Source organism: Empidonax traillii, unplaced genomic scaffold (genome assembly GCF_003031625.1).
Source record: "Empidonax traillii isolate 1590-97213 ecotype Southwest subspecies unplaced genomic scaffold, ASM303162v1 scaffold364:size1245619, whole genome shotgun sequence".
NCBI lineage: Eukaryota > Metazoa > Chordata > Aves > Passeriformes > Tyrannidae > Empidonax > Empidonax traillii.
The window spans coordinates 141,936-166,129 of record NW_020955557.1 but is presented as its reverse complement, the minus strand read 5'-3'; the positions used below and the strand labels follow the sequence as shown (position 1 = coordinate 166,129).

General features: G+C 39.8%; 1 protein-coding gene across 1 annotated transcript in view; it reads right to left on the bottom strand.

Annotated features, from left to right (window-relative positions):
* Nucleotides 1–24,194, bottom strand: part of SLIT3 (slit guidance ligand 3) — a 482,804-nt gene that overhangs the window by 420,507 nt on the left and 38,103 nt on the right. The window contains exon 4 of the mRNA XM_027892706.1: nucleotides 18,115–18,186. Coding sequence (XP_027748507.1) covers nucleotides 18,115–18,186 — 72 coding nt within the window. The remainder of the gene's footprint in view (nucleotides 1–18,114; nucleotides 18,187–24,194) is intronic.

The following is a 24,194-nucleotide window of genomic DNA, read 5'->3' as shown; positions in this document are numbered from 1 at the left end:
GCTATTAAAGAAATGGGGTGAGGGCAAAATGAATGGGTTCCACTGTGGCAAGACTGTGGTCAGCCACCACCTGTCCCAGGGACCGGTGGCACAACCTCACCCTGCTTTGCACCTTGGCAAAGGAGCTGTTCCAAGAGCCCTGGCACTGTGGTTTGGGAAGCAACCACAGAAGGGGCAAAACAAAACGCCTCTGTTTACTTAACTGAGGTGAATGAATAAAGAGGTTTGACTTGGAAAGAACCAGGAAACTTCGACTTGAGTGCTCTCACAAATCACACTCAGCAGGTCTGACCAATACAGCAGGTATTTACAACACCTTTGCCTCACACCAGAAAAATTCATTCAATTAATTTTAGTGTGCTGAGAGTAGTTTCAGTTGTCTACTTTGCTCTTGGTCTACAGCCCTAATTAGTGTCCTTACAGAATATACTTTTGTAAAAAAAAAAAACGGTAAAAATAATTTTCCATATTCCCTCAATATGCCACATGATTGCTTTCCATTTAGGATTCAGAAAAATCAGTTTAAAACCATTTTGGGATCACTAATACATAAAAACTACCCTTGCTGAAGATAAGTTTTGTAAGACAAAAATCAGTGGGGATTCATGAGAGAATTCTTTTAATCCACAGAAAAAACCAAATGAGTAGCTATTAACTCTTCAGATTTCCTCAATACCTTCTCAGGATTTCAGTACACTTGTTCCAGCTCTTCTCTGTCCTCGTGCATTGCTCAGGATGTACATGTCAGCAGCATTAAAATGATGGCAAATTTGACACCAAAAAAAGTCATCTGCTTCTTTGTTGTTTTTTTTTTTTTCCTTATATTTCCCCTCCCCTTCTCTTTTAAACAAAGTATGGCAACAATTTGATAGCCCATCAGCGTTCTGCCCTCCTGAACCCTGGCAATGACCCAGAGGATTTGCACTCTCCTGCTAATCACAAGTCTGGCTGCGGCCATTTCCCATGACATAGCTGAAATTCTCCAAAACTTGCCCTCTCGACTTCCCTGCCAGCCCATACTGAAACTATTTGCCGTCTCCTTGGGCTGTCAATCCCAGCTCTGGCTGCAGCATCAGGGCTGCAAACCTGCCCCCCTCACTGCTGACCCAGCAGCAGCAGCAGCTCCCTTGGAGCTGCAGCAGGAGCAGGTGCTCTTCTCTGACACACACTTTAAAAGGAGACCCAACTTAAATATGAAAAATACACTCTACACATACTGAAATGACAGTTTTAAATATTTATCTCAAGTTAATAAACCCGAGGCCTGTTTCTATTGGAGCCCCTCTGCAATTTCAGCCTGGCCTCACCATCACACCATTCTCTTCAGTGGCACATAAAAACAGCTCAGACTTATTTTATTTCTTTCTATTAATATCAGGAACCATGGGAAAGATACAGTCCAATTTATGATCTGTCCATGTCATTCTATTATGCCATAAAATTGGACAGTATTAGCAGTCTTGAAGAAAACTGCAACAAAAATTAAAGTTGCTTAGATCACATATTTAGATTTCACCATTCCAAGTTCTTTGTGTTTAACCAAAAAAAATTCCATGACTTTTCAAGGCAAGGCACAGCTAAACCCTTTGTGTCCTGTCTCTATACCAGGAGACCATTTAAGCACTGATTTACAACTGCTGAAAAAACATCAGTACTTCAGGAACAGGAATGATCACAACCCAGTCTTTTTACAATTTACTTACTCTTTAACAACTTAAGACAATTCAAGTAGTATCCAATTTTCCCAATACACTCATTAAAATTCAAAAGCAGCATTTTTTAAGTCTACAAAACCCTTCACTCAAAGACTCCCATGTATCTCAATAGCTGGTTGTTTATATTATATCCCAATAATGCAACAATCCCAAGGCAAAGAGAAGGTTATTTTAACACTTCTACGAAATCTACAGTAGCATGTGCATTTATAGGCTGCTGCAATAAACATTGTTTTCTTTAAGTATTACATTTTCTTGAAAAATAATCTGAATGTCCATACTAAGAAACAGTTTCCAAGAGCAACTCGGTAACAGCGGAGATGGAAAAAAGTAACTACCAGGAGGGTCAGGAAAATATCTGTTCATGTGAAACAACCAGCACACAAAGATGTTTGGCCACCTGAGGTGAAATAAATCACCAACTCTTAACACCAGGGCTATCTAACAGTAAACTAACCCCCCCAGAGTTACTCAGTTCCAAATGCCATCCCATTCTTTTAAAGCACAGGCCATTTAAATAATGAACCCACTTCAACAACTTCCAATTCCAACCAGAACACTGAGTCTTGCTCACCACATTCCAGAGCTCCTTGCCCTTATCTGGCAATTTTTTGCCTTGTTACCTAACAATTAATATTTTCCAAGATGAGTTTAAAAGAAAAATAAATAAAAAAGATCAAGCCAAGCAGGTTCTCAGCCCCCCATTCTGCCTCCTGATCTCAGTATATGGATCACTCTTTTTCCTCTAATACTTTCTCACTCAGGCACAAGTGAAATAAAAGCTATCAATTTTTTTAGTACCTACATAAAATCCTACAAAAAAAAGAGGCCTAATTCCCATAAGAAGTCTCTAAACATACATTATAGCAAGTGAAGATAGCTGACAATAAGCAAAAAAAAGGAATAAGAGCCTTGCACCTCAAATGTCATTTCTGTGTTCTCCTATGAAATATAAAATGTATAACCTTATGAAATGGTAATCAATAATTTAATGTACTGTTCTCAATAAGCATCGTTGCTACATGGCAACAAGTGGGATGGATGGATGGATTCATGAGGAGTTACCTGGTAAAACGAGGACTCCAAATTATCTGCAAATTAACCAAGTAAAGAATAATTTAATAATAAAGGATAATTATGCTATCTGGAATTATTTAAGATACAGAGCTGTGAGGTGACATCTACCTTCAGCCTATGAATATATAAAATGAGGAGTCATTAAATATTAAATGTTTTTAATCAACTCGCAAACTGAATTTGTCTTTTATTAAAAAGACAAATAAAAGACAAAAATATCTCAAATATCTCATTTTTCTTCAAAAATAAACCTTCCTAAAATCCAAGTACTTGTCACATTCACATAGTTACCAATTACTTCCCATAACAGTCTCCACAGCATAAATCATTTCTTTGGCTGACAAGCTGAGAACTCTGAACTAACTAATCTGCACGACGCAAATGTTAGATTTTGAAATATTTTGTATTATTTTGCATACACATAGCTCCCACACAAACACTGGCAGAATTTTTGGGGGTAAAAAAACCCCACTACTTGAAAAAAAAAAAAAATCTTTTGACTTACACATTTAAACAGAAAGTTTGTAATTCAATAACTTAATTGAGTAATTCAAGCTAAGCCTTTCTGGAGGCACTACCAGGAAGTCATTCCCTTCAGCATCAGAGGAATCACGCAAGAAATAGTGTTATATTTTCCTTAGCTGGAGTTTTACCACAAGTTTCAAAATACACACGCTGGAAATCATGTGTTTGTCTCCAAAACACTAAGGAATACACTTTATATTTTTAAATAAGCACAGACAGTATTAAAGATTACTGACAACAACACCTGTCTCCAGAGGGTCATCTCAGCTCTATCACTTCACCATCTCATTTTATATATTGTTTGGGTCTGTTGGAATCTTCACAGACCAACTCCATTTGTGACATGGGCAGAATTTTGTAGTAGCTTAAAATGTGCCTAAAATTCAGCATAACCCAGTGGATACTGAGACAACATTTCCTTTTAACTATTTTTTTTTAATAGTTAGAATTTTTCTGTAATTTAAATAGACTGCTGACATTGTAGTAACATTACCTTAGAGACTATTTGGAAATAAATTCAAAAATTAAATCAAGATCATCAGATTAAGATCAAAACGAGAACAATCCTTTCGCTGTAGCTGCAACCTGAAACTAAGTTAATAACATTTAAATTCAAAAGCTATGTTCTCAGATAATGTGAGGTTGAGACCAATTTGCCCTTCTTCCAGATTTTACCATTAGATGTAAACACAAAAATGCCACAGAGCATGAACTGAAAGCCTTGGCAGGTTCAGGACTGTGTGTTCTGAAACCCTGAACACTCAGCTATTGACACCGCCACGAGACCCAGGCTGAGGTCAGGAAGGAAACAGGAGCCAACTCTCAACCTCATTCCCAAAAAAACACCCTCTGGGGACCTCATGGTTTTCCTCCTGAAGGCAGGAGGACATGGGTCCTCTAAAAAAAAAAAAACCAAAAAAATCATCAAAGTGGAAATTCCTGCCCCCTCAGAACACCTTGAGCCTCCATCCACGCCAAGTCCACTCTAAAAAGGATCTCAGGAAGGAAAACCCTGAGAACATGAGCCATTTATACTATATTGCCTTTTTTTCTTTTCCTTTTTTTTATATTATTCTCTAAGAGGATCTGGGCAGCACCTTTGTGCAGGTGTTCTGTAATAACCCTGACACAGGTCAGGCATTCTGGATTTATAAGGTGGTTTTAATCGGGGCAGAATCGAGACACAGGAAATGGATGAAGCAAGTAAGTTTCTCCTACAATAAGATGCAAGAAGATAAAAAGTAAAAAAACACTGAACACCAAAGGCACATCCTACCTCTGAAAAGGATCCCAAAACCAACACTGTAAGTGGATTCAAACAGCACAATTTAGGGTAGCAAACAGCTGAACTTTACTTTCCTCAGCAGAGGTTCATCACTTCTGGCTCCTGCTGACTTCCAAATTTTGTGAGAGTTGAGAACAAACATCTCACACTCCTGCAAGATACTGGTGATGGGCACAGTCCTGCAGCTCTCAGGCACAGGATCTCCCAGCACCCAAAAACCCCATCTATGACATTTAATCTTCCACTCTGAATAGGAGGGGGGAAAAAAAGAAAAAAAAAAGACAAACTCCACAGTCCAGTATCCCATGCACAGTATCTGCCAAACCTTGCACCAGCTAAAAGCTTTCAAACCCTAGCATTAAATACTGTAAATAATATATTTAACCACAGAATATTTCGGGTTGTAGGGGACCTCTGAGGTCATATGGTTCAAATTCCCACTCAAAACATGGCCAGTTAAACGCTAGTGAGGTTAATATGCTGAGTTCTTTCTCATATTGTATTGTATATATATTCTTATATTTCTGGCAAGAAAACCAGAAAAATCTCCTACAGGAGAAAGAAACAAATGACTTGGCCAACATGAGACTAAATATGAAAACCTTAAGAAGCAGGCACATTAGTGAGGAAAAAACCCAAACAACCCAGTGACTGCTGATCCAAGACATGCCACTGACTGTTTCCACAACTAATCCCCCCAACCTGGACAGATGAATTCAATTGTGGAAAGTTACTTGGAAGAAAAAAAACCCTCAGTGAAGTAACTAACTGCTGTAAAATTCAATAAGCACAGTTTAAAGTTACACAGAAGTATTGTCACAGGCCATTCAACACAGTCCTCTAGCTCTTTAATACTCCCTGGCAACTGCTGAAGCTTGTTTCACCAGGAATACCTGAAATTTTCAGAGATTAAAATTGCTTCCCCACAGTTTTTAACTGTGTTTTCCTTTCAGGTCACCGTAAGTCAGGGAGATGCCAGGCTGAAAGCCCAAAGGAAGCTCACTCTGGCATTCTACCTTCCCACCTGACATTCAAACACACAAAAAATGCTACAGGAAGTCTCTACTTACTGAAATCCTTCCTCCTTTTTGGGACTAGGCTACAGAGTCATGTTAGAGTGGTGAGTCCTCATTTTTCCATACATTATGGAGTGCTCAGTGTGCCCTAAAGGAAGAGGGAAATCTTTTTCCCCTTTTCATTTAGCTGTTTTAAAAGGAAGAACTCCATGAAGTGAATTAAGAGATACAAAGAACCCCCAGAGTGGCAGTAAATCGGTCTCAGCTTTTTAAGGTATATCATTTATGCTTTTTGCAACATTGTATTTATTTACATCCACAATTTACAAACCTTAACTACGAAGTGGGAACCAGCCTAGCTCAGGTTTGTGCCAAGTTTGACACCCGACACACGGCCCGTTGTAGCCACAGTTATCCACAGGCCAATCTAGTGATCAGTCCTTTGTTCGTGTGTTATTTAAACACAAGGAAACTGGTTTACCTCATTAAAGAGGAGCCAGAATAAGCTCCAGCTGCCAGAGAGTGAGGTGGTCCTCGTTTCTGCAAAGCAGCAATGCCATTTGGGAAAAAGAGTAACAAGAGGCGAAGAAAAATAATTCCCTTCCAGCAATCGAAATACCAGTTTTGAAGATAAAATAGTGCAAAACCAGAGGCCAGTCAAAAGAAACATTGTTTTCCTTTGAAGTTCACCACCAACTGGGGCAAGTGGCATGTTGCATTCCCCAGGCTTATGGGAAATTTGTTTCCTGTCGTGTCAGGAAAAAAATAACCATTATTGCTATGGTCCCTCTGGAGCCTGTAATTACTGATGGATGTAAATTGCACTGGATCAAAATACTTGACAAATGTGACCTTGAAAGTCAAAACTAAGCAGGCTACCTGGGCAGTGTTGGCCTAACTCTATTGTAGGAAGGAGTGGTTTAAGTGGACTCCCCCGAGCAGGCGTTTCCCGGTCACAAACATCCAAAAAAAGAACGACGGAGCTTTTCACGATGAATTCCTTCTGCGTCCTCTCAGCAAACCCACCAAAGGGACACGGGTTTAGGCGTTTTATTGCAGCCAGTCTGATGGCGACACACAACCCTGGCATGGGCATTTCTGGTGTAGCCACTGGCAGCCATACAAGTATTTCATATAGCAGGAAACACGTGAAGCCTCCAGAGCAAAGGAAGGGGAGTTGCTTAAGTGAAATATCTCCTACAGACCAGCAAGTTCCCCAGTTCAATAACACCATGACACTGCAAAGGCCGCCACTCCTGCAGAAAAAGGTCTAATAAACAACCTAGCAAATTATCCCATCAGCTCTGCTCCCAAAAGGGGACTCCAAGGTATGGGGTTAATCAAGCAATTACTGGGGAAAAGGAGAATAAGATGGTACAAAAGTAAGCAGCTCAAGGAGAAATCCTATCCCAATACTTCTGAAGAGATGATCTACGCATAGATGAGTGAAGAAAAATCCATTTAGGGCTCAGAGAGAGATAATGTTCCAGTGCAATCAGCACCTTCTTTAGACAGAAGGGATAGTGACCCAGTGATGATTAGCACAACTAACAGGGAGTTCTGTTCCTGTGACTGTATGGTAGGACACAAGATGATTCCCTCAACAAAGCAACTAACTGTAGAAGCCATAACATTTAATTTCATATTGGTTGTTTTATCAGCATTTTCCCCCTCCCATTCACCAAGCACCGATGTTGGACCTTGCATGTAAAGCGATCCAAACATTAAATTTAACTTTCCTTCATTGATCAACAGGAATGAAGTGAATTCATATCAGCTGTTTCCCGAAGAAATCCTTTCACAGATATGTCTTTAGTAACAGCCCATCAGGGAGTTTACAGAATAAAGCAAAAACCATGTACTTAATTTCCAATATGCTTCAGTCAATTTTCTCAACAGTATTTGCATTTCCAGTGTAGAAAACCTCCAACTTCAACCGTGGCAGTTACTGTATATTGGAATAATCTCACTAAACTAAGTTCCAGAGTATATCAGGGAAACATGAAGGATCAGCTCACGGACCTGGTACAACACAAGGTGTCGGAAGGCTTTGTTTTCAGTGTGTTACACCAAGAAATCAAAGCAGCTCAAAGGCACACCTTGTCCAACATCCTCGCCTTAGTCGTAAGACGATAACAAACCACCCCTGCCAAGCCATTCTTGTAGCAACGTCACATTCATGACTTGCACAAGTTATTTTGATTTGGTTTCACGGATATTTCTACTCTTGTAAGTTTTCCAGTGCAGGTTGTGCGTGTGACATGGAACTGCATCAGGCTTCACGTCAAACCCCTCCTGGTTCAGCCCCACTGACCTCTCTGACAGGCACACACTCGCCTCAGGCTGCAATCCCACGGCTTCTCTCAACCAAAGGGGATTTGAATCCTAATGAAATCCTGGATCATTTATGACTGTATTTCCAAAGCAAACGCACTGCATTTAAAAGTAACAGCAGCACTGGTTTTGGTGACCTCTGAGTGCCTGAAGTGCTTTAAACAGGTCTGCCCTATTACCCTGTGAAACACATGGGAAAGCTCCAGAAAGCCTGACTTAAGCTTCCCATGGTACACATCACAGACTTCAAGAAGGACCCCAAATGAGAATTAAAGCAAGGAAGTGTTTGGCCTGGCATCATTTTACCCACCAAACCCTTGACTCAAGGGGCACCCTGACTGTAAAATAAAGCCCTGCAGGTAAAGCCGAGTTCTGCTGCCACGAAGCAGCCAGCAGGAGAACTGGAGGCCAGAAAACTGGTGATGAGAGTTGGCCTTTTTTTTTTTGAAGGCGCTGATCAAAATCAAGACTTCATGTGCAGCACTTACAATTTAACCCTCATTAGTATCTCTACACCAATGATTTTGTCTCCTATTTCTACTATCCACTCACACACTCAAAGAAATTCTCATTATCTGCAACACATTTCTGAAGTATTTGAAAGGACTTTTACAAGCCGATGAATGTAAACTCATCTTTGGCCTCAGGATGACAGTCTATTATGGAAAGCAACAGAAATATTTACATTATCATTATGATATTTTTCCTGTTACGCAGATGATATGTCTGTGCTTCAGGTCACCAGTTCAATCTGTTCCTACATTCACTTTGTGTAAGGAAACTGTCTCAACGTGAAAATAATGTCAAATGCTCCAATTCTCATCTCCTATACACAAAAAAAAAAAAAAAAAAAAAAAAAAAAAAAAAAAAAAAAAAAAAAAAAAAAAAGACAGTTATATTTGTTCTGCATTTTCTCCTAGTTGCAGTAATAACAACTTACAAGTAGATTTCTCACTGTTTCTTCTAACCATGGACCCCAGCAGCTCCAGACCACTAGTTAAGCACTCAGCAAAACACTTCTCAGCTCCTTTCAGCCAACGGGGAGAGGCAGAAAATATTCACATATGAATTAACTGACTAAAAGGAAGTTTTTAAACTAAAAAAGCTATATCCATACAGCAATACTTTATGTGCAGGTACCCCATGATGTGCTGACATTTGCAGACTGGCTCTAACAGCAAGGCCAAAAAGCCACACTACAAAGCAAATGCAGTAAATCTGCCTCTGACAAACTCAGAGCTGCACAGTCGGACTAACAGGGTTATCCAGTTTCCGGAAAAGAAACTGCCTATAAACCATCGTGTCAGGATCCCTACAGTAATAATATACCTGTGATATAACCTAATTAATCTCCGACTGCAACCTGCACAGCTACTCAATCCTCTGTTGAGCCTAATGAAAGCAGCCCAGGAGGGCCAGGGACAAATCCACGGGCAACAGCAGCTCCCCAGCCCTGCCCTCACCACAAATCAACCCAGAGGAACCTGAACACAACACTGTACTCAGCTACAGTGCTTGAACTGGTGCTAACAGCAGCAAAACCCCAAAGTTCTGAAGGCTAATGTAAGAAAAGGGCAAGCCAGGAATGCCCACCCACAATTATGTATTTTGAGAGCCCCGTACCAGCTCTCAGTCATGCAAATGCCACCGTAACCAGAAGTTGAGTCACTGTGTTTTTCCCCCCATTTTAACTTGTCACTCTGCACTCAGAAGTTGAAGCCAGTGAATAAGGACACATTTCAGAGCTGGCAGAGCACACGGGGCCACCCTCAGAACCCACGTCCCCAGCTCTGTAGGTGATGACTAACCCTGGATCCCGATCCAGCTGGCTTTGCTGCAACTCAAAGCAGCGCAAGAGGCTCTGGAAGTTCAGAGAAGCCTCGTTTTGCTAAACATCTCCAGGATGCTCTCAAATGTTGTGGAGAAAAGAATGAACTCTAATAGGGATTCATGTCTAATTGGATGAAGTGAGTGCATACTGGATTTTATCAATACTCTTTGTTTGATCCTAAGAATAAGACAAATTTCAAGAAGCATCAGAAACCATTTACAACAGCTCTGTTGATGCAGAGTCCTAGGTTGGACTCAGTAAGTTTAAAAGGCTACTATTGATGTTAGTAAAATAAACTGTTTTCCAGTTCAGGATTGTGTTGAGAAGGCAATAACAATGTAAGAATTTTTAATATGTTATCTCCAAGCCACGTGATTTGAAACTAGAATATGTTTGAGAGTGCTTGAAAAACATTCAGGAAAATGGACACCCAGCAACGTGGTTAAAGCTACCAAATAACTGTCAAATAATTAAGAGAAAAATTAATCCCCAAACTGATTTTTTTGAGCTAAACATGAATGAATGAAAAGAGAATGTCACCTTTCAACCAGCACAGGAAAAAGCAGTAGAAATGCAGGGCAGTAATTACTCAGCTAACAGAGTAAAAAAACGTATTTCAAGGCAAACTTATGCTTAATCTGCATGTGTGGCATTTCTTCTGGAAATGTATAATCCTTGGCCACAAGCTCCCTTAAATAACTTTGTAATAAGATGACCTGATCAGAGAAGTTGGCAATAGAAACCTTCTTAGAAGAAAGACGCCACTGAAACCCAGCAGTCAGTTTTGCAAAGAACACCCTTTCTTTCCCAATCGTGCCTGTTTCCCCTAAGAGGGGAAATAAGACATCTGCACACTATCATTTCAAATAACCAATTTTACACATGGGAAAAGCAGCAGTGAGGAGGAAGCCCTCAGGCTTTTCAACATGTTTTCCTTTGTTTTCTACTCTCACAATATTAATAATAATAATAAATCTTTTATTTTATTTTTAATTGTTCTTCTGCACTAATTTGGACAGACAAAAAATAATCCTTAGACCCTTCAAATAAAACCAGTATTTGCATTTAAAAGAAAAAATGGTTACATACATTATTTACAACCAGAGCCCAAAAGATCATCTAGAATGCCTTCAGCTTGATAAATGGTGTAAATGTCATCCAGCTATCTGCAGCACAAGCTTCTGACCTAATGCACATCTTTCTCAAGCCAGAAGTGCACCCCAGAGACCAGCAAACACTTACTGTAATTATTTACTGTCTTCTAAAAAGACCTGCTGTGATCTATACACAGTAAAACTACAATTATTGGATGTGGATAAAACCACAAAAACACCCTGTTACAAAGCCCATGCTCTTTTGTCATGGCAACACTGCAACTCCAACTCCTGTAACAATTGAATTGTCAGGATCCTGCTTTAATGGGAAACGATAATGGAGCTGTAAGGCAGCAACCCGGGAGAGCTTTTCTTTCTAGAAAGAGAACAAACAGAGAAATAAAGAAGACACCAAGAAAATTTATGATCTGGTTGCTTTTCCAAACACAGCTCCTGATGACATCCCCAAGATAAAAGCGGCTGAATTTGATCAGGAGTCATGACTGGATACTCTGAGCCTGCTGAGGAGCAGGCTGGGAAGGAGGGTTTACAAGCAAGGCTTCTGGTAAGGCTTTCAGCAGCAAACCCTTGGCAAACCATACCCGTGTGCAACAACCCCATGGCTACAATAAACATCTTATAAAGGCGCTCCAAGGGAAGCAGACATGGGTAAAATCCAATACACACTCCCCTTGACGAATTCCAGCCAGGACACACCGACTTACCCAGCCCAACTCCCGACTCCAGCACAGCACAACGGAACAACATCACGCAGGGGAGGGGAGAAAAACTGTATATTGATGTTTAACCAGGGCAGCCTCATAAGTAAAGATGTAACTAAGCAGTTCCTACTACAGGAACCATCTAAAGAAACTACGTACAGAAAATCAAATATGCACACAAAGAGGAATGTAAAGAAGGAGACAAGTCAAGAAAAGAGATGGAAAACTGTAATGCATTAAAATGAAACTAAAAGCCAACATGACCAACAAACATACTACACAGGTTTGCAGTGTCTAATAAGTTGATCACTAAAATTGCTTTCAACTATGCAAATCCACACAGCCATATACATTTCCCAGCAGCATCTCCAAAGCCTAGGAATGACAGGATAAACCGTTGTTTCTTGGCAGTTTTAATGTGGTTTTAACACCTAGCTCAATAAGAATAATTAAGCAGTGAAGGTATTATTAAATAATAAAACTTTGCCTGAAAATTCTTCAACAACATTTGGTATATTTTGGGTATGTTTGTGTAGATGTGCTTTTTTTTTTTTCTAGCCTTCACTTAAAAGCTACTAATAATTACTAACACTAATTTAATGTTTACTGGTGCTCCTCCAGATATAGTTACATTCATTTATTTGCCTGTTTTACAGAACATACAAACCTTATTAGCTATGATGTGCATTTGCTGCATACCAAACCAGAATACTTAGATGATCCATCACCATGCACAATTCTGTGGCCATAAAACACAGATGAGATTTTTCTTATTTCAGGAAGATTAATTTTTCTTATTTCAGGAAGAAAACATTTTAAAATCAAATTAACCATAATCACATGAAAGGCAACGTAAATTTCGTTACAAATGACAGCGGGTCAGAGCAGGTTGACAAAGCTCCACATGCTATCCTCTCTCATCCTTCCAAAACCAGCAGTTCCATAAGGAGGTTGATGTCAGATAGCTCCTGACAATCATTAACCTAAAGGAAAAGTGACACGTTTCACTTCCCAGTTTGGCTCGGTGATTCAATTAACGTTTGAGTGGCACTTGAAAAAGCAAAACAATCACTGATAGCCACTGACATCTCCCTGGGAAACACGAATTCCCAATTAAGAGAGACTGGAAGGTGCAGCCCGGGATGGGACAGGTTGTCCTCCTGCAGCCCAGCAAGCTCCAGGGCAGAGCAGGTGGATGCTCCAAGGGGGCTGTGACCCTGTGGGAAGCAGGAGCAGGGTCCTGGCAGGACTTGCAGCCCCACGGGGAGAGGAGCCCAGACTGAGGCAGGGGAAGAGTGGAAGGAGTCCTTCCCTGGAGGAGAAAGGAGCAGCAGAGTGTGAGGAACTGACTGTAACCCCCATTCTCTGCCCCCTGCACTGCTGGGGGGGACAAGGGAGAGAATTCAGAAAGTTAAGCCCAGGAAGAAGAAAGGGGTAGGAGAAGGTGTTTTAAGATTTGGTTTCATTTCTCATTATCCTACTCTAATTGGTAATAAAGTGGACATCTCTAAAGTCAGATCAGTTCTGCCCGTGATGGTGACAGGTGAGTGATCTGTCCTGCTCTTATCTCTCCCCACAAACTATTCCCTAGACTTTCTCACCCCTTTGCAGCTGATAGAGCAGCCTTGGTGGGCACCAGCACCCAACCAGGGTCAACCCACCACACAACCCCAGCCCTTCTGTGATTCTGCTAAAATTGAATATTGCTTCTTTTTAAGGCTACTCAGGGAATTCATATTGAATGCTACAAGTACTTACTCACTGTTTTACCCATCCATCAATCAACTTTCAAAACATTCCACTATGCAAGAAATAAGCATCCCACCCATCCAGCTTTGACAAATCTCACAGGGCTACAAATACTGACACTGTGTTAACAAAAAGCAACTTATTACACAATGACTGTCCCTGATACTAAGAGGCCATCACATTTTATTGGAACAAATCACTGATCTACATCTCCATTTTCTTGATCTTGCTACTTTAGCCTACTTCAGTAATTAGAGATTACTAATATCATAAAAACATGAGGACACCATACCCACAAAGTTTAAGCACCACAAGATTTTAAAGGTACTGTGGACACACAGCCAGGAACCTGTTTTGTCTCAGAGTTCAGGATCACAGGGCTCTTCTCCCACACTACCCCTTCAGCCTAGATATGAAATCTAAATTCTGATACTCCCCTCAAAAGTAAACAATTTCAGAGTCTAATGGATGCTTCCACCAACCTGATACTTCTGGTATCAAATTTCAGTATCTAAGTTGCCAGTCTGGTTTATTTAGTCAAGTGACAACTAAGACAGTTCATTAAAGGTGAATAGACCCACCAAATGGTCCATGGCTATAAATTCATGGAAGCATCACTGAAAGACTGGAGTTTAGAACACTTTTATGAGTTTTTTTTTTTCACCCACACAAAGGAGTTTTACCTTGACTACTTAGCAGCTGGTTGAGGTATGGAGGTTTCAACAGAGAAATCAATATATTCCAGTATGACAAGGTTTTTGTGGGGGAATGGGCCTGTTTTCCCCTTTTGTTTTGTTTTTAAAGATAAATAAGTATCTCATGGACCACTAGCATACTTGCTTTTCAGTGAAAAGCAGATGCACTACAATCATTTTATACACCAGCTGTGCACACAAAGAATAGAGAGGATTCCAGCACTCACAAAGCTTTGTTTACAAACTTGGCCAATAAATTTCACTGGTTGTTTTGGATATTAGAAAACAATTACCTTGGAATCAAAACCTGGGTTTATAGCTGTTAAATTACATGCTTCATTTTACTATATTTTTTTCACCACTTGTATTAATAACACCTTTTACTTTATGGCTAGAGATTAGTAAATATCTGAAACTATTAAAAAAAACTTTCTTCTTTCTAATACTCAATTTATTGAAAATGCCTTTTCCTCGATTCAGTTTTCTCATTCAAAGTGCCTGCACTTTGAATTATGAGATAATTATCCCAGATAAAACAGTCAAGAAGCTTTAAAACCTAAGCAGTCAATGAGAAACATTTCCACCAGAGAAGCCAATCAAGGGTTCATCCAACTTAAACTTAAAACTCTTATCTAAACCAAAGCAAACAAAATCCATGAGTCTCCAAGCCAATCTCTCTAGAAGAAAAGGCTCAAAACCTTATGAGAAACTCGTTTTGTGGGATGTTTCACATTCCACTTAAGGTTTATTTCACTATATATATTCCTGCTTCTAATAACAACCAGATGTGACAACCAAGCCTGTCCAGCACTGTAAAAGATACAAGGATATCCTGAAGCTCAGCATTTTGGGAGAGGCTTGGAGAAAAGAGGCAAAAAGTACCTGGAGGTGAAGTGAAGGGTGAGGCAGCAGTTATAATCTGAGAGACATTCCAAATTCCGATTCATTAGTTATCAGAAAGGCTGCATTTCAGTGGGAATGCCCCGTGCCCTGACCCGAGGAAAACACGAGGGACACCAGCACTGCTCCTCCAGACTATGTGAATATGAGACAGCACAAGAACCCACCATCACCAACCAGGTTTGTACTCCAGCTTTTCAAGTCCATCATTGACAAGAAACAATGTCCTACATTCTGACTGCCAGCAGCAACAGGGTTGAAGAGATTCTGGTGCTACTCAGCTACACAAACCGAGTTGGTTCCTCCAGCAAAGCCCGGGCAGAGTTCAGCCCAGCTGACAGAACACCCAGAAAAGTCTTCAGTTAGTTTTGCAACCTTTAACTGCTCCTGAAACATAAACAGGTCTTCCCTGAAACCCTCCAGCACACAAAATTCCTGCATGTTTAAGCAGGTCACTCACTCCATCTCCACCGATTTCTATTCATGCTAATAAATATGCTCAACTTTCACACTCTTATCAAGTTACCCAAGTTAAAATGTCATCTTTCTGTTTGGTTCTATATTTAAAAAAAGAATTAAAAATCAAGCTTGTACTTCATTAACAAACCCGTGGGGTGTTACATTCACTGTAATCCTGCTGAAGAGAGCAACTGTAAGAATCACAGAATTCATCTCCATTTCCTACGTGTCCACACGGACAAGACTATCCAAAATTTACAGTTTGGACATATTGCACAGCAATATTTATTTCTTAAAATTCTGCATCATATTGAGCTGTAGCAAGCTTACACAATTAAAATACTCAATTTTGGACTCTCAACTTTATGAGGATTTTAACTATTAAGAATAAAATAATGGACTAATAGCTTAGTAATCCATAGTCAAGAGTTTGAAAACACATCAGCAGAAATAATATAGCTGTAGCATGGACAATTAAAAGGAGTATTATCTAGACTTTTTAATGTTCATTTTAATTCACTCCTCGTAAATCCCCACAAAAGCCCCATCACCTCTGCATCAGTGTGTCTTAGCCATCTTTGTTTCACTACTTTTATTCCCTTTCATCACTTTCTCAGCTATGCTTTCTTCTTGGACGGCTGGGGCAGAGCAGCTGGGAGAGGAATGCAAGCACCAAACATCCTCACTGGAGCATTTTCCCCATTTGTGAACTGAGTGGCACTGCTGAATTTCAGACAGTTCATAACAGTTAGAACTCTGACTCTACCAGCAGCAGGATCACAACAGTAACATAAAATAATAGAAAGCAACCATATATATGTGTGTGTGTGTGTGTGTGTGTATTTTTACAAGTTATAGCAGGAAAAAAACTCTCATTCTCATCCCATGACTGCAAAAAGTAGAAGCAAACCACACTTGGGACTGTAACAGTTCACTTAGCTAAGATTTATTTACTTAAAATACACACTGTATTTATATAACACTGGTGTCTTCAAAAGAAAAAGCAAGTTTCTTCTGACAAACAGTGTTAAAGTGATCTATCTAATGCACTGCTCAACAGTAAGCAAGACTTGGAGTGAATGTCAGTGAATAAAGACAAATGTTCCGACAGCATCCGTTGGGAGGCATTACAGAACACAGCATTCAGATTAATCATTCCAGTCTATGTGATTTTATTACAATCTTCATATTCTAAAAAGAAAATGATTTTCCTTGCTGTTAAGGACTATAATGTATCATGATAATATGATCTACTGAAAAATACACTCCCTGGTATCGGAAAGCCTCGGCTATTTTCCGTTTGTTTCCCTGTGTGAGGCACAAGTTATCAACACGCACCACCTTCCACCAAACCCCAAATTACCAGAAAGTTCTTTCAGCCTCATGATAGCCACATACAATGTGACCACTCAGAGGAATTTTCATCATGGTCAACTGGAATCTGTAGTGATATAGGTACACTCTCTAAAAGTTTTTATCTCCGAAGCATCACCCTTTCCATAAACAACCAACCCACATGAAGCAACTCTTCTAACAAAGAAATACAGCTGGCACCTTCCAGAGACCAGACAAAGGTATCTGCAAGTACCAGCTCAACTTTACACTCAAGGGGAGTTTCAAGATACAACATTTCAAAACCATGCAAAGAACTTCAGGAAATACAACCAAATTGTTCCACCTGAGCAAATCCATTGAGCAAATATATTCTAGGGCACTCAACAGTCACGACAAAGCTTGCAAAACAAGTCCAACTGAGATTTTGCAATGATTGTAAGAGTAAAACACAGCTCTAGCTTATAATTATCGATATTTTTATATTTTTTTTAATCTGCAGCACAATGTCATTGAATTACTTGTACAACTTTTCGTGAGCAAGTTTGGACAACACCAAAAAGCTCATGACAGAAATTCCCCAAACTATCAATATCACTCGCTGCTCAACACTCTCCAAGTTGCCTCTTTAAATAGCCCTGGCTCCAAAATTAATCTGCACTATCACCATGTGGTTCGTATTTCCACAGGAAGAAAAATTTACTGCGCTGCCTAAATGGTTTGTTTGCTTGCAGATAGAGGTATTTAAACACTTCTGAAGACTCCACATGAATGGAGCAACTTTTCAACCAACAAGGAGTGACTTTACAATTTCACTGACCAAATCACATGGGCCTTGATGCCATCTAAACACCTTATAGCATAGTTTTTATATCTCAAGGAAAAAGAATTCTTTACCTCTCCATATTTCCTCATCTTCCTGACTGACAAGGCAACAGCCAAAACTTGGCTGGTCTGCCTGGCAATACCTTTACTTAATTAAAAAGATAATTTTTTAAGCTAAAAAAACAAATATCTGTGCATTATTTTGAAGTAAGGATATGCAGTCTCTCTTTGTGGATATCTAGACTGTGCTGGATATGAGAAGCTTCCACTTTTCATGGTTTATATAAATCTACATAGAGAGTTGAAAATAAGTCACCTTGACGTCATCATGGTGAACACATGAGGAACAGAAAAATTTTGTGGTTTCTCTTCCCTCTGATATTTATGCTCTATCCAATTACCACTACACACATGCAAACACACCCCTTCAAAAACCCTTACCAACTAGTAGTTTAATATCACAGAAATTAAACCTCTCACCACAGTCAAAACAAAGCCATGGAAATCTGTAAAGTAAGGAACACACAATAGAAAAATAAATCAGATTGTACTTACAGTCTAGTTAACTTCTGGGTGTTCTGAAAAAGCAGCTCTGGAAGGACTTGCAATTTATTCTTGTTCAGACGCCTAAACAGTAACAATTAGAATAAAAAAAAAATTAGATTATCTTTCAATTTAAGAAGTTTATTCTATTATACCTAAACACGAGAAGCTCACACTGTACATGCTATGCACTCTGCATTGTGCATGTAATTCACACAGGAACCAAAATGATTGTGTCATCTGTAGATCACCTGTGAGTTCCAGAGTCAAGGAACAGTCACCACAGAGTCTGAATGCTTTTATATGGATAAGCACACAAATACATTCTTTCAGTTCCCCTCTGGATGCCAGTGAATCCCACACTCAGCTCACACTGCTCTAGGAACAGCTACCAGCAGCTATCTGGATTTTCTCTCTCTCTCCTTAACCAACCAAGATTATTCCCAGATTAGCTATTGTTTCTACAGTATAAACAATTACTATCCTTTTTCTGCAGAACTTGCTTGAAACTTCACTTTGCAAACAGGAGCACTCTTGCAGAACACAACAACATATGGGTAAACCAGACCACTACATGGGGACTTGAAATAGAATATTAATCTGGAAGGTTCTCCCAGGAACATTTCAGAGAACAGATTAATGTTTATACATTAGTCCCTTTTACTCCAAGTTTTACACTGATGACAACTTGCCAGTTTTCAGAAAACAACTGTTACAAGCTATTCCAGCCTATTCCAGTAGCTATAAAAAGCATGAGCCTCCTCTCCTCGAAAGGCGTGACAGCCCCGTGAAATCTAAAAGCAGTTCTACTTGTAAGATACAATCTTTTTCTTCAGTCCTTTTTCTGTTGTTTGACAGTAAAAACAGTCTCTTGCTTTATCCTAACGAAGTTGACCTGAACTAATCACACACAGGTCCCTGCTCTAAACAGGAAGCTGAGTCCTGTAAGTTCATTTATAAGCCTGCCTTTATGTCCCCCTTTGTTCCCAATCCACCTGACAAGGCAACTTTGATAGCAGATCAATTTTTTCCTGAAGTTTTGATCTCCAAAAGACACCTGGAACTTTGATAAACCCACTGCTACTTCACACCTGATATCTGGTGTCCAGTTTTCCTGCACACTGAGTAATTTCACTACCAGAATTCAAGAATTTTTGGAACCGAAAGCCCTTCCTCAGAGATCAAACTAATGTTGTGGGGTTTCATATGGCACAGCTTTCACATGGCTACCATATGAACGTGTCTTGCAAGATAAAGGGGTGATGGAGGAAAGAGGAGCATTAACTTCTCTTTCTGACACCTAGAACAGATCAAAGGCTGCTCCTGCAATCCTGCTCCCAGAGCCTGTGCATCACACACACCACATGCTGCCTTCAGCAGAGACAAATATGGGTTATTTCCTAGTGCTTTTACCAACTTCCCCATTTCCCTGCTGAGATAAATGAACAAAACAGTAAATAAAACACTGACCAAGAACCTGAGAGATACTAAGGACTAGTTTGCATTTGGGAAAGGAAATGGGAAGATGTAAAACTGGATTCACTTACATCCATGTGACATTTCACAATTTTATACTTAAGCAAACCTAATCTTGTTTAATTCAAGTTTGATAGTAATGTGCTATTTAACCCTCATCAAATTCATTACTTCAGTTAAACATGTTTATCTCCTACAGTAACAGGACGAAATGTAAGAAAAATACTTATGGTAATGTAGGGCTTAGCACTCCTCAGCTCCATCCTCATTCTCTAAGACTATCACTAGTTATTGAGGAACACTCAACATATTCAATTTACTAATCAATCAGAATGAAAACTACTATCAGTGAAATGAATCTATTCCACAATCTTGTCCAATATTTATTCCTGTGTCTGACTGTCATTTCAGATCTCACAATGTACACACAGTTACCCACTGTCAACTCAAAGTCATCTGACTTATCTCAAACCAACATCCAAGGAACATGGTTCAAGAATATTCTTTTCTCTGCTTGCAAGGATTTCACAAATGCTGAGTTTGTGCTTACTGTTTTAAGCCAAAGAAACTAATCAAAATCAGATTAAGTTTCTAGAACAGGAGGTTTCACACCAACAAGCAGACAATATCTCCAGTAATAAAAAAAAATTCAAGGTTAGAAAGTTTTCAACCTGAGAAGTCAAATATTTACAACTTGCAGCGGCACGAACAACTAAGAGGGAAAAAAACTCCATAACATCAAATTCTTTTCCCCTAACTTACTGTCATATCAATCCAGAAGATTAAACACTTTAAATTGTTTCCTATTATTTGTATGGCCCAACATTAACCTACCTGTAATGGAACAAATTCTCAGCTGCCCTTTTAAATTGTCTTAAGTACTTGAAGATTTCATCCAGTAAAGTCCACACAAGGATACTTTTGCAAAGCTCCCATTGTGACCTGCTCTTGACTAGCACTAAAATTTACCTATGGGTCTAAACTTAGTTAATATTTTTAACATTATATAGTTATAAATAAGGTCTTTTTACACTGCAGCAGTGAGCAAAGTGAACTCACGTATCAAGGTCAATGAGTTAAGAACATTCTTGCTTTGCTTTAACTCACATAAACTTGATTTTCAAAATAACCCAGCAGTCCTGGTTAGTGCTCCTGCACATGATGCATCCTCCACACACTGTAGGTACACAACATTTCTGCCCCAGACCAGAGCTCTAAGGCAAGGCTACGTGACTAAATTATAACAAAGCAAATGAAGGTAACAAGAAACATTTGAAGAGTCCCCTTGGCTACAGATGTCCTGCTTTAAGCTATGGGACTCTCCAAAAAACCTTCCACCACTTCCTAAGATTTATTTCAAGGTGAAAACTCTGCCAAAAGTCATTTTATTCATAGTTGGCTTCTTCGGGGAACTCAGAGAATGAACAGGGGTTTGTTTCCCTTGTACATCACCTACTGTATTAGAGTTGTAAATAATTTCTACTGCAATACTCAGCAAAATACAAGACTAGATCACCTCATAGAAACATAGACATACTTGCCATAGGATACATTTAACATGTTTATATTTATTATGTGCCAGAAAGCAACCAATAGCCTAAGAAAAAAAAACAAATTCCAGTTACACCTCTTATTTCTCTTCCTGGGCTTGAGAGAAAGGCCATTAAGAAAGTCCTCAATACAGAAGTATCAAAGTACCAGACAGGATGTTTTTAAATTCAAAAAAAAAAAGAGACAGAGACAAAGATTATTTAATGAAAAGACCAAATGTTCTGAATGGTCATTTATAAGCAGTTTCCTCCAGTTTGACAAAGAAGTGCCAAACACAGATGAAATGCAGTGGGATAGTTCCTAACATCATTTGAAAAGAACTGCAGTTTATCCTCATCCATCAGTTAAGCTCTGGGACAAGTAGGGGAACTTATAGTGCAAGGTGAAGCAAACATCAGGAATGCCAGCACAGGAAAAGTGCAGAGCACAGACTGAGAACGCTGAAGGACCCTCTGTGCTGCAGCCCCTTCTCACACCAAATGACCCAACGATTAATTAGAGAAATGCCCTGTGCTTGTCCAGGCCTGTTACCTACAAGAGCCCTTCACCATCACATTACTGCCTAAGTCTTAATCCTGTCAGGTGTTCAGTTTTAATTACAGCAGTATTTCTGATTTCATAACAAGTACCTTGGAAATGCTGAAGCCTTATATTACAACAGTGAAATAAAAACAATCTGCAAAAAGTTCATAAACAAAATGAGCTAAAATCTTGTAAAATGATTTTGTGGTCATTGTTCTTGGGACTGCACTTTATTAACAGATATAGATAATCCTGATTTTCAAGTAGTGACTTAAAATAGGAATAACATCAACACATGATACCTGGAAATTGAATTTAAACCTGAGCCACTTTTGCAATTGTAACTGGCTGTATTATGAAGGATGGACATGCCAGCTTTGTGAATTTAAATTTGTGACTAGAATTCAAAAATTATCATTTTACATTTTCTCATGAGCAAAATCAGACAAATTTTGTCACACTAAATCCCTGGGGTTGTTCAAACTGAGAATGCCATCTGGGATTCAGCACACTGCAACATAAAAACTTGGAAGTGGCCTCTTCCCTCACGCTGGTAACACTTCCAGCCTGCAACCAGCACGTGCGTGTGCACACCCAGCACCCACCAGCACCACTCCAGGTACCATCAGGGCCAGGAAGGAATCCAGGGCACAGAGCCAGGCAGGATCTGCTCCAGATTATTTGACCTGGGACTGCTGGATGAGAAGGCAGCTGCTCAGTCTCCCATGTATTTTGAACTGGATGTTTTACAGCTCATAAGACCTGCGAAGTATTCCGGGAATCCGGAGCGCTGGGCAGGCTGATGCATAATCACCCTGTGCCACGGAACAGATTAGCTCCAGTGCTGGATCAGAAGCAGCTCTGGATGTGCACAGCATGGAGTCCAGACTAATAAAGCCTCCTGGAAGCTGAAGAACTGCGCAGAGAGGCTCTCCAGGAGTCATATCAGCCCTGGCAATACCTGCACTGAGTCAAATTTATTAAGTCTGATTAGACACATGCTGGCTGCACAGTCAACAACCTCCACACACTGCAACTCCCTCCATCTTCCAGACCACTTTAACCGCTACTCTGCAAGGGAATTAGAACTTGCCATATTCTGTTTTGTTACTCTGCTCCTCAGGTCCCTGTAAATGGTCCAAAAAAGTTGACCAGGCACCAACTGCACACAATAGTTCTTGATGGGTAGGCAATTCCAGGAGACCATATGTCACCTCCAAGGCATCCATGAAACCAGCACACTGGGACAATGCTCTCTCACTCAGCTCATATTCACCTGTGGCTCTGCTGGAAGGTGTTTAGGGAGCTGTAAATGTTAAAAGCTAAAAGCCCATACTTATGTACGCAGGAATTCACTGCAAAAGTGGAAAACTGCTTCTTCTGAAATTATTATAAATTACTGGCACATTTTGAAAACCAAGATTCCTTAGAAAACTGAAAAATTCAGCGTAGGGCACAAAGTTATCTCGAGTTTATTTAAATTTGGATACAAGACAGTTTCATCCTGTCCAAATCCCTCCTAGAGAACCAGGCATAGCAGTGATTTCACTCTCCTAATCATCTTAGAGGAATGCAGTGTTTAAAAGCCAGTGTATGAAATTCTGGTGTACTGGAGGAGCACATCTATAAAATGTGTGATGTCATATATAATAACATTCATAATATCATATATATGCAGGGTATCTTTGCACACCACAAAAAAATTCCTAATTGCAGTTGCAGCCAAGAGATAGGAACATGTGTAGATGTGTATATAGACATATATCAGCATATCCATGGATCTGTGCCTACACCTCTACAGACATGACTTCCTCCTCACTTCACTTCAGCCAGAACCCCCCTGTCCCAACTCCTATGCCCTTTCCATGCCTCTAGGTAAGCCCTTTGTCTCCTAGTTATTTTAGATGCTGACTTCTATTTTCATATAAAATCAATATCTAAATTTCTGCACTTCACAGCTTTATCGTATTCCAAAGTGCATTTTCCTGCTTTATTATTCAAGTGGCTTAAAATGCAGATTTCTAGAATTTGTGACCTTTAAAAGTCCCATCCATCAACACTGTCCTCTGGTTTACTACTGTTTTCTTTAGAGCAGCCACATTTAGCATCAAACCCACTGTTTCAACACAGGACAAACACTCCCTCTCACCTCCCAAAAAGATTTGGCTCATACATATAACAAGTGCCAGTTTTCCCCTTCCTCCCTCAGCCTACTGCCCAACTGGAGGTTTTTATGTCCTGAAGGCAAAGGGATGGAGGGAAACAACCTCCGTGTCAATCACAGAATATCAAGGGCCCTTAAAAAAACAATGGAGAAGTTATTAACTGTGAAATTCCTACCTTCCTGGCTCCAACCAGGCTAATCATATTCCTTCCTCTGTCTGAAGCTGGGACAGGAGAGAAATTTAACTATTAAGATTCCCCTGGCCATTAAAACACAGAGTAGGAAACAACCACTGAAGGCTGGAAAGAAACAACACTACTAGCCTAGAGGTAAACTGAAGATCTTAATCAGGATCATTCCATGAAACAAATGGAGGGAA